Source organism: Triturus cristatus, chromosome 11 (genome assembly GCF_964204655.1).
Source record: "Triturus cristatus chromosome 11, aTriCri1.1, whole genome shotgun sequence".
NCBI lineage: Eukaryota > Metazoa > Chordata > Amphibia > Caudata > Salamandridae > Triturus > Triturus cristatus.
In genome coordinates this window covers 962,296,721-962,308,101 of record NC_140594.1, presented here as the reverse complement: position 1 = coordinate 962,308,101, position 11,381 = coordinate 962,296,721, and the positions used below count along the sequence as shown (strand labels likewise).

The following is an 11,381-nucleotide window of genomic DNA, read 5'->3' as shown; positions in this document are numbered from 1 at the left end:
TGAATCCGCTAAATAAACAAATGATAAAAGTATTATATTAGAGCAATTTCTTGCCGAGACCGAAGGCAAAAGCTCAAACTACAATGTTTGTATATACAAAAGGAAAATGCAAGCACAGAAAAACAGAGATAAGCTTCGCTTTCGTCGATCCAGATTGAATGCAGTGTTCACTATGGTTAACAAAATTATGTAATTAGAAGAAAGACTCCCTGCTGTTTAACACATTCACGATAGAAACAAAAGTGCCATGTATTAAAGGACAATCTACACTTACTGAAATAGGTAAAAACTCACCTATTTGGAATATTGACGAAACAAAGTCTGGGCTTAACAAAATTCCAGGGGCAGAGATAGTTCTGGTCTCGGGAAAAACTGAACTACAAAAGAAACATTCATGAAAAATCTAAATTCAAGAAATGATCTATTGCGTGCGGTATGAATGTTTGATATAAAGAAAAAAAACTACACCCATGGGACACCTTCCCAATGCAGAATGACGCAAGGCAGTGATTTGGACTGCCGTGCATGACTTTGGCTTTACAAAGCCATACAAGGTGGGGCAGTATGGCAATGCAAGGGCTTGATTAATATATCCCTTGGTGTCAAAACCCCCCGATTCAGCCACACAACACAATCACTTTACGCAACTAACGCTCTCTCCGTGTCTAAACTAAAGCACTGAACTCTTATCAGGAAGCGGTTCAGAGCTGTCTACGCGTGCTGTGACGAAGGTTGCCTATGAATTTGTAGTCAGAGCACTGACTTTGGGGGGCAGCAGGAAATATTGGCCAAAGTACGCGCATCTGGCAATGGCTGGCCCAGCACGAGGCCAGTAACGCGAGTGCCTGGCCGAGGGCCCGGGTCGGACAGGATTGATGACGTCCTTGCCCCCATGAGGGCCTCTTCCAGCCCTTGGAGACGGAGCATGATGGATGGCTCGCGGCCTTGCTCCCTTGACTCACCCCATAAATGATGTCGCGCCTTATCAGGGCTCTTACCGCAAAACATCCTTGGACGTGTTTATAAGGAGGCAGAGCCGCGGGGATAGCAACACACGCAGCAATTCGCAGCTCCCCTGAACCCTAAAGTGCTAAGTATCCTGTAACCAGAGGTACCTGTCAGTCTGAGAGGAGAAGAGACTGAACCACTCACAGGCACTCAGAAAGGCCTGCGCCACCCGCTTCCCTTGACAGAGAAGAGACTACAGGACTAGCACGACTGAGGCGTCTCCACTCCTCGTTACCCGGAGAGCACCAGCGTTTGGACCCCCCCCCCCCCCTTCCTAGCTACATAGGACATCCCCGGAACTCTCGGCCAGCTGCGGAATGTTACCTGCCACCATCAAGCTGTGCGCAGGGATCTCCTACCGGCACCTGCGCAGCATGACGGGTAAGAAAAGAGACTTACGAGGAGCGTTAATTATGAAATGGTTTTCATCTCTTGTGTGAGCGCCTGTGCAGTGTTTAGGAGTGTGCGTAATGCGGACGCAGGGAAGGCACCCTAAGCAGCGATGGAACGCAGCTCGTCCAGGGTCACGGCTTTTGACGATGGTAGGAAGCTGGGATTATCTCTGTTTCCATAGTCCACCCTTTACTAAATAGACCACTTTCATTCTGGGTCTTTCCTTCCAAAATACTTTCTTGCCAAGTTCTCCTATCGTTAGAAGCATTCTCAATCACAAACTCTTTATTCCTAATATTCCGATGCGTCTTTCTTTCCGTTACTGCTTGGAAAAAGCGTTAAGAGGCGTTTGTTTTAGAACTGGGCGCTATACAAACACCTCGCTATAATATTCGCAATTACCGTATGTATTCATTCGTTATAACAGGTGCATTTAACAAACATTAGTTTTATACAAATATTCCTCGTCGCCGCCACTTTGTCCGCTACGCAAGCAATCACTAAATTAATACATAAATAAACATCGATGCAGTGTGCAGTGTATTCCTATATGTCGCTAAGGGCCCCTTCACATATGTTCGGTGGATAGATGGGTGGGTGGATGGATTGGTGGATGGATGGGCCGATTGATGTATGGATGGTTGGCTGGATGGATGATGGAGAGATGGATAGATTGGTGGGTGGATGGATGGATGGATAGTTGGAGAGACTGATGAATGGAGCGATTACTGTATGGGTGGGTGGGTGGATGGATTTATGGATGGAGAGATGGATGGTTGGGTGGATGGATGTTTGGATGGATGGGTGGAGAGATGGATGGGTGGATGGATGAATGGATGGATTGGTGGATGGATGGAGATATGGATGGATGGAGAGCTGAATAGAGAGATTGATGTATGGATGGAGAGATAGATGGATACATTGGTGGATAGATGGAGAGACTGATGGATGGGTAGATGGAGAGACTGACATTTGGAGAGATGGATGATGGATGGATAGATGGATGGAGCGATTGATGTATGGGTGGATGGATGGAGAGGTGGATGGATGGATGGGTGTATGGATGGATTGATGGAGGGATTGGTGTATAGATGGATGGAGAGATAGAGAGACTGATGGATGGATAGACGGAGAGACTGATGGATGGAGAAATGGATGATGGATGGATGGAGCGATTGATTTATGGGTGGATGGATGGATGGAGAGATGGATGGATAGGTGGATGGATGAAGAGATTGATGGATGGATAGACCGACCACCAGCCCTGCTGGGATTTCGACTAATGACTTAACGTCTGCACAAAGATCTGACTAGTCAGCACACACTGTCCCCCCCAGCGCCCCACTCATAAGTGGGAGAAGGAAATAGACCCACATGACTTAGGCATGTGTGATCTACCCCTGTCCAAAGCCCTGCAACACGTTTCTGACTGACACACCTGAAGGCTTCAGTTATCACCCAGACTGAGCTACATATCTTGCAGTGATACACCAGGATTGTAATGGATGTCTTCTCCTGGCAGCTCGGTTTGACAGAAGGGGCTGTAGAATGAGTGCACCCCAAGACTTTAGCAAAGAATCTAGTCTAAGTGGCCCTGTGCCAACGCCTGATTACAGTGGTTGTCTCCTCTCGGTGATTTACCTTCCTATGACTGGAGGGGCTGCACATTAAGTGACGGACTTCCCACTGACAGTCAAAGAGTAAATTGGTGGTCTTCTCTTGGTGGCTTGGGGTCTTTGACAGTAAAGGCAGCAGATTGAGTGCACCTCAAGGCGTCCGTAAAGTGTTTCATGTATGTGCAGGGCTTTAAGTGGGCCGGGTCTGTCCGGGTCTGAGCACCGGCAGTTATTTTCAGGGGGCCTCGAAACGGGTCTCTATCGGGGTCTATTTTCGGGCCTCACAAAGGTAGTCCGTTTTTTTTTTTTATTGGACTGCTGTGAGAGCATGCACATCGCTCACTACTGAGAAGTAGAGACGTCATGCCAGGTGAGCCGCGTTGTAGGGGAAGGGAAATCACTTAAAGAGAGCCATTTTCTCTCAGGATTTCCCTTCTCTTTTTGCAGCCCAGGAGCAACATCATCGTGGGATGATTAGGAGAGAGACGACCAGACGCGCAAAGCCCATTGCCCCGGGCTGAGACAGCTTCCCGGGCGCACACACACAGCCACACCCGAGTACTTTACAGGTCTTTAAAAGACCATTTGCTTGTAAATGGGGCTCTGTTTTTTGCCCCTTTTTAGAGCCCCTGCATCCCCACTCTGCCTATTGCTGGAAGAATTAGCCTCCCCCGAAATTTGGCTCTAGTTGCGCATCTGGAGAAGACCACAGGCAGCCAACTCCAGCACGACCCTGCTCTGACCTTTCACAGTGGCTTGTCTTAGTGCTACAAAAACACACGCTTTGCCTGGCTCACTTAGTTCTCACACCCCCTCTTTAATATGAAGATAGTAGCGTTGGAATTACATTTATATTCCTATACTGTGCTTCACATGGAAATATAGAAGGGCAGGTTCTTACCACCCCAAATTAGCTGTCTGGTATACTCTCTCAAATGTAAGAACTACAGGTATTCAGTATCTGTCAGTCACGGCCAATTTAAAGCAGTGTTCCTATATAGAAATGGACAAAAGGTTATATTTCTGAATTAGCGTCTTACACTGAAAAGCTGGTTTACGTTTCTTTCACTGGATAAACCTTTGTTTGAAAAAACTACCAGAGAAGGGTGGTGAACTATGGTCCACAAAGAGCAACTCAAAGCTTTCTTGTTCTTTATCAGAAACATCTGCCTGTCAATGGTTATCACCAGCCTTTTCGGCCCATTAAGAGGCTGGGTGGATGAGTATAATACGGGGTGTTTAGGATTGGGGGTGGAGGGTGCACGGAAAGGACGGACGGATAGGTGAATAAAGGGCGAGTGGATGGATGGCCAGATGGATGAATGGATAGCTAGATGGAGTGGATGTATGGATGGATGGAAGGATGAATAACTGCATGGACCAGTACTTAGGATAGGCGGGTGGGCTGATAGATGCTTAGGATAGGTTCTGGGACAGATGTATGTATGGGTGTATGGATGGATGGCTGGCTGGCACAGTACTTAGGACAGGCGGGTGGGCTGATAGGTGCTTAGGATAGGTCCAGGGACACATGTATGTATGGATGGATGGATGAATGAATGAATGGATTGCTGGCTGGATGAATGGATGGGTGGATGAATGGATGGATGGAAGGAAGGATGAATGGACCAGTACTTAGGATTGGCGGGTGGGCTGATAGATGCTTAGGATAGGTGCAGGAACTGATTTATGTATATATGTAGGTAGGAATGTATGGATGGATTGAAAGATGGTTGGATGGCGCAGTGCTTAGGATGGATGGATGCAGGGCTTTAAGTGGGCCGGGTCTGAGCACCGGCAGTTATTTTCAGGGGGCCTCGAAACGGATCTCTATCGGGCTCTATTTTCGGGCCTCGCAAAGGTAGTCAGTTTTCTTTTTTTTTTTATTGGACTGCAGTGAGAGCATGCACATCGATGTGCACATGCTCATTTTGCTCACTACTGAGAAGTGGAGACGTCATGCTAGGTGAGCCGCGTTGTAGGAGGAGGGGAAATCCTTCAAAGAGAGTGTTTTCCTAAGGTAGGATAATTGGAGGGGATTTTCAATGCTAGTTATTGTGATTTAGACCACCCCCCTACTTGGACAGGCCACACCTCTTTAAGAGGTTTGCCCCGCCCCTTTTAGAGCACTCCCAGTTTTTTTCCCCCACTTAAAGCCCTGTGTAAGTGGTTTTGCTTCCTGTGGCAGACTATGACTGCAGTGGTTGCCTCCTCTGGGTGACTTGTTGACAGGCGGGGCTGCAGGTGAAGTGACGGCTTCCCTCAGGCAGTCAAGAAGTTCAGTGGTTGTTAGCTCTCGGTGACGCTGCGAAGGCTCCAGTAGTTGTTTCATCCGAGTGACGTGGTGCCGCCCATTGAAGGCCCTGTAGCAGTTGTCTATCTACCGCGGGAGATATGGTCCCGCTCTCAGCCTGGGTGAATGAGCCTAGTGTGTGCTTTGTATCGGACACCAGACCCAGTTGGGGCAGTGGGGGTGTCAGTTATGGCTATCGGTATTTCTGTACTCAGTGAAGTTCCTTCATCTGACAGTGGGGAGTTACTGCGATGGGCCAACCATGGATGTGTTCTTCCGTGTGCCGGTCATGGACTGCAGCGGTTGTCTCCTCTGGGTTGTGCTTTCCTCTGACAGTCGGGACACCTCAGAGGGCGTCTCTCAGGGATGTGGTCCTCTCTGAAAGCAGTAGTTTTCTCTGAGAGTCACTGGCTGCAGTTGTTGTCTCATCTGAGCGATATGGTTCCGTCTGACAGCCATGGGATTCACAGGCTGTCTTCTGTGAGTGACATGGTCTCTCCTCTGCCAAGCAGAGAGTACAGTGCTTGTCTCCTCTGAGTGATGTGCGTCCCCTTCTAAGCAGGGAGTACCGTGCTTGTCTCCTCTGAGTATTGTTATTTCCTCTGCCAAGCAGGGAGTTCAGTGCTTGTCTCCTCTGAGTGATGTGCGTCTCCCTTCTAAGCAGAGAGTTCAGTGCTGGTCTCCTCTGAGTGATGTGCGTCTCCCTTCTAAGCAGAGAGTACAGTGCTTGTCTCCTCTGAGTGATGTGCGTCCCCCTTCTAAGCAGGGAGTTCAGTGCTTGCCTCCTCTGAGTGTTGTGCGTCCCTCTTCTAAGCAGGGAGTTCAATGCTTGTCTCCTCTGAGTGATGTGCGTCCCCCTTCTAAGCAGGGAGTTCAGTGCTTGTCTCCTCTGAGTGATGTGCGTCCCTCTTCTAGGCAGGGAGTTCAGTGCTTGTCTCCTCTGAGTGTTGTCCTTTCCTCTGCCAAGCAGAGTACAGTGCTTGTCTCCTCTGAGTGTTGTGTGTCCCCCTTCTAAGCAGGGAGTTCAGTGCTTGCCTCATCTGAGTGATGTGCGTCCCCCTTCTAAGCAGGGAGTTCAGTGCTTGCCTCCTCTGAGTGATGTGCGTCCCCTTCTAAGCAGGGAGTTCAGTGCTTGCCTCCTCTGAGTGATGTGCGTCCCCTTCTAAGCAGGGAGTTCAGTGCTTGTCTCCTCTGAGTGTTGTGCGTCCCCTTCTAAGCAGGGAGTTCAGTGCTTGCCTCCTCTGAGTGTTGTCCTTTCCTCTGCCAAGCAGAGTACAGTGCCTGTCTCCTCTGAGTGATGTGCGTCCCCTTCTAAGCAGGGAGTTCAGTGCTTGCCTCCTCTGAGTGTTGTGCGTCCCCCTTCTAAGCAGGGAGTTCAGTGCTCGTCTCCTCTGAGTGATGTGCGTCCCCGTTCTAAGCAGGGACTTCAGTGCTTGTCTCCTCTGAGTGATGTGCGTCCCCCTGCCAAGCAGGGAGTTCAGTGCTGGTCTCCTCTGAGTGATGTGCGTCCCCCTTCTAAGCAGGGAGTTCAGTGCTTGTCTCCTCTGAGTGATGTGCGTCCCCCTTCTAAGCAGGGAGTTCAGTGCTTGTCTCCTCTGAGTGATGTGCGTCCCCCTTCTAAGCAAGGAATACAGTGTTTGTCTCCTCTGAGTGATGTGCGTCCTCCTTCTAAGCAGGGAGTTCAGTGCTTGTCTCCACTGAGTGATGTGCGTCCCTCTTCTAAGCAGGGAGTTCAGTGCTTGTCTCCTCTGAGTGATGTGCGTCCCCCTTCTAAGCAGGGAGTTCAGTGCTTGTCTCCTCTGAGTGATGTGCGTCCCCCTTCTAAGCAGGGAGTTCAGTGTTTGTCTCCTCTGAGTGATGTGCGTCCCCCTTCTAAGCAGGGAGTTCAGTGCTTGTCTCCTCTGAGTGATGTGCGTCCCCCTTCTAAGCAGGGAGTTCAGTGCTTGTCTCCTCTGAGTGATGTGCGTCCTCCTTCTAAGCAGGGAGTTCAGTGCTTGTCTCCTCTGAGTGATGTGCGTCCCCCTGCCAAGCAGGGAGTTCAGTGCTTGTCTCCTCTGAGTGATGTGCGTCCCCCTTCTAAGCAGGGAGTTCAGTGCTTGTCTCCTCTGAGTGATGTGCGTCCCCCTTCTAAGCAGGGAGTTCAGTGCTTGTCTCCTCTGAGTGATGTGCGTCCCCCTTCTAAGCAAGGAATACAGTGTTTGTCTCCTCTGAGTGATGTGCGTCCTCCTTCTAAGCAGGGAGTTCAGTGCTTGTCTCCACTGAGTGATGTGCGTCCCTCTTCTAAGCAGGGAGTTCAGTGCTTGTCTCCTCTGAGTGATGTGCGTCCCCCTTCTAGGCAGGGAGTTCAGTGCTTGTCTCCACTGAGTGATGTGCGTCCCTCTTCTAAGCAGGGAGTTCAGTGCTTGTCTCCTCTGAGTGATGTGCGTCCCCCTTCTAAGCAGGGAGTTCAGTGCTTGTCTCCTCTGAGTGATGTGCGTCCCCCTTCTAAGCAGGGAGTTCAGTGTTTGTCTCCTCTGAGTGATGTGCGTCCTCCTTCTAAGCAGGGAGTTCAGTGCTTGTCTCCACTGAGTGATGTGCGTCCCTCTTCTAAGCAGGGAGTTCAGTGCTTGTCTCCTCTGAGTGATGTGCGTCCCCCTTCTAAGCAGGGATTTCAGTGCATGCCTCCTCTGAGTGTTGTGCGTCCCCCTTCTAAGCAGGGAGTTCAGTGCTTGTCTCCTCTGAGTGATGTGCGTCCCCCTTCTAAGCAAGGAATACAGTGTTTGTCTCCTCTGAGTGATGTGCGTCCTCCTTCTAAGCAGGGAGTTCAGTGCTTGTCTCCTCTGAGTGATGTGCGTCCCCCTTCTAAGCAGGGAGTTCAGTGCTTGCCTCCTCTGAGTGATGTGCGTCCCCCTTCTAAGCAGGGAGTTCAGTGCTTGCCTCCTCTGAGTGTTGTGCGTCCCCCTTCTAAGCAGGAAGTTCAGTGCTTGCCTCCTCTGAGTGTTGTGCGTCCCCCTTCTAAGCAAGGAATACAGTGTTTGTCTCCTCTGAGTGATGTGTGGTTTTCCCTGCCAAGCAGGTTTTTTATTATATCTTCTAGAGCTTTGCTGCAAACAAACACATTTAGTGGTTGCATCCAACCAGATCAACTGAAAGATTCTTGCGGAGCAAGTTTATTGGGTTTAGAGCCTGCTGCAGAGATCTATGTGCAATGTATGAGTCATAGATTGGAATTCCAGCAGATCTGCCTCAGCCTTTCACTCTACTGAATTTAGGTGAAAAGAATGGATCTATGCTCCAATGAAGAGCACTAAAGGACGTCATAAAAAAACCTTAGAAATAAAACTTGGTGGGTATATGGAAATGTCCATCATCCTTCCCCTCACCTAAACTAACGTAACCCATTACTTAAGCTTTAATCCTAACCATAACTCCAATAATAATGGAATACCCCAGGTATTGGCCCTTGCCCGAACCTGTTTTAAACTCTAATTCTTTTTCTACAGGTCACATTTCTTTTTGATCCAAAATGAATAACTTACGTATTGGAAATATTGTGACGGTTTTTATTAACTTATAACAATACATTGAATTGAATTGGATACATTTACGTATTTCGTGTGTTTTTTAGTACCTGCAGGATCTCATGTGATCAGTAGAGGGACAGGGATGTTTACACTGTACCACTGAATTTCCATTATGGCTGTGATGATCTGTAAAAGTAGTTCCATATCACACACCCACCAGCGGGAATCCGTCGGAAACACATGCATCTTTACCAATCCTAGCGGGGGCTTCACAGGAGACCCGCCCACCTAACTAGCTCCACCCACCCAGCCCCACCCTGTGAAAGTGGCTGCCCCAAAGTGACTCTGGGCAGAGCTTCCTGCCTAGTGCATGCTGGGCGCATTGGATTTGCCATTTTTTAATTATTGCAACCAAAATCTTAATAATCATAGTAACAATATTACTGGGATTTTCTTTAGTCAGTTACTAGTCCTGGCTTGACAGGGTCTGCCCATGTATTTTGAACCCACTGTATCGGTGGGACAGAATATTGATGGCACAATAAAAAAAATAATATATACATATTTACAGGTAAGTCTAGATTTTTTATACCTAACTCCACATATATACCTGCGCAGTACATATATACTGAAGGTACGTAGATGTGAAGTTAAAAATAGTAAATCTATACATCACTCCATGCGCTTACCTTTCGACATTCTGTCCTCGATATTCTTATACCGCAATATTATTGATTGACATTCAGTAGTAGAACTCCAATCGCTTGACAGCTAAGATCTCTGCATGACATATTGGTACAAATTCTTTAAAATATACATAGATTGGGCTTGGGCTCCTCTCAGAGGAACATTTTTCTCTCACTCGATGCTATTGGTTGCTTGGGGTATCATTCAGCTCCCTATTGAGTGATTATATTGCAAGGTATGCAGGACTATTTTAATATTCCCATTAGTGCTCTGAATTATTCCATATTTAATTGTTCCTCTCATATGTGCATTGTCTACTGAAAACCATCACATCTTAGTTTTGCTTTACATTTCAGTTGGGTGTTTTTTGCTAATGTTTTAGCCATGACTCAAAAGTCTTTGTTTTTTCATTTCAGCTGCGTTTTTTCGTTGTTTTGGCCAGGACACAAAATGCAAGCCATGCCTATTGGCTTTGCTAATATAATGCATGATTTTAGTTACATAATCTCTGAATGAGAACCAATTATTTTGGTAATAACAAGGCCCAATATTAAAGCAGCTCCTGATAATGTTATTTATTGGGCTCTTTATACAAATGCATTAAAAAATATGAGCATAACGGCATATCCGTGTACCACATGTTCACTTCAAGGAGTCTGCTGGTGATATTGACAAATAAGTGATTTATTCTTATCCAAATCGTTGGTACTCATTTTATTGACCTCAGAAGGATTAGAGTGGATCTGCCATCTCCAGGATGCCCCCACTTCCCATCCGGCATTCGGGGGAACCCGTGACCATGATGTCAGAGGATATATTAATAGAGCGAGCAACTAGGTTGAGGTTTGTAAAGTCAATGGGAACTGTACCCCTGACACAGACTGGCCTTGACTTCTTACCAGGCCAGTGCCTGAATAAGGCACTATGTGCCACTGTCACCTCCCCGGCTAGAGTGACTTTTGTGACTCACCAGCCAATAGGAAGTCTGTAAATGGGCCTTATAGGATGTCACTCTCATGGTTTACATACCATTGGTTTCAAAACATCTCAAACCTTCTCTGAACAGATTAGGATGGATTTAGGTGGCTGCATGCTTGTCGCCGCCTTGAACTTGCAACTGATTCTGCTTCCAAATATAACTTTGTCAAACCTTTGCCTTTTTTCCACAGGACTAAGACGAACAGCCGCCATGGCCATTGGGCAGCAGTTGGACAGACTGGCCTTTGCGGGACCAGGCCCCAGCACCTGGGTCAACCATGTGCGCCGAAGAAGCTCTCTGCTCAGTAAGTCCTAGATACCTGTCTAGTCTGAGGATGCTTTCCACATTCCGCTTTCAGTATCCTCCATCTTAGAGGATATTGTATGCAAGCGTCCACTCTGCTATGGACATGATTTGTTGAAGAGATTTCTTAAAGGATCCTCGCAGACTTAGATGAACATGCGTAGGACCCCAGTAATTCTTTGTAGGACATTATTAAGCATTTCACAGTAACCTACCTGTACAGCTGGGGTCCATCTGTTCCCAAATACACGCTCAGCTAAATTATTTCACAGAATATGCATCGCTTTTTAAAATAGTATTATTTCTTTCTACTGCCCTGGCCACCTTCTGCCAGCCAGCTGAGATTCATCAAAACCCTGGTTACCTAACCAACTCACAGGCCTGATTCTGTAAGATTCACTAGAATCCCTTGTCTCCTGTCTTTAAATCCTGGACTGGATCACCTACTATTCCCATGAATTTTTAGTTGTTTATTATAAATTAATTTGTTGCAAATTCATAAAGGCATGCACAATTAAAAAAAATCCTTACACAAGCAACTGCAGGGAGACATTACTGTAAATTAGATAATCCAAACATTATTCGATATAGATTTAGAA

At 47.4% G+C, this 11,381-nt stretch overlaps 1 protein-coding gene across 1 annotated transcript in view; it reads left to right on the top strand.

Moving 5' to 3' along the window:
- Positions 1 to 1,065: 1,065 nt before the first annotated feature.
- STAR (steroidogenic acute regulatory protein) overlaps positions 1,066 to 11,381 on the top strand; it is a 33,330-nt gene continuing 23,014 nt past the window's right edge. Inside the window, exons 1-2 of the mRNA XM_085634973.1 lie at positions 1,066 to 1,389; positions 10,670 to 10,783. Coding sequence (XP_085491099.1) covers positions 1,326 to 1,389; positions 10,670 to 10,783 — 178 coding nt within the window. The 5' untranslated portion in view covers positions 1,066 to 1,325. The remainder of the gene's footprint in view (positions 1,390 to 10,669; positions 10,784 to 11,381) is intronic.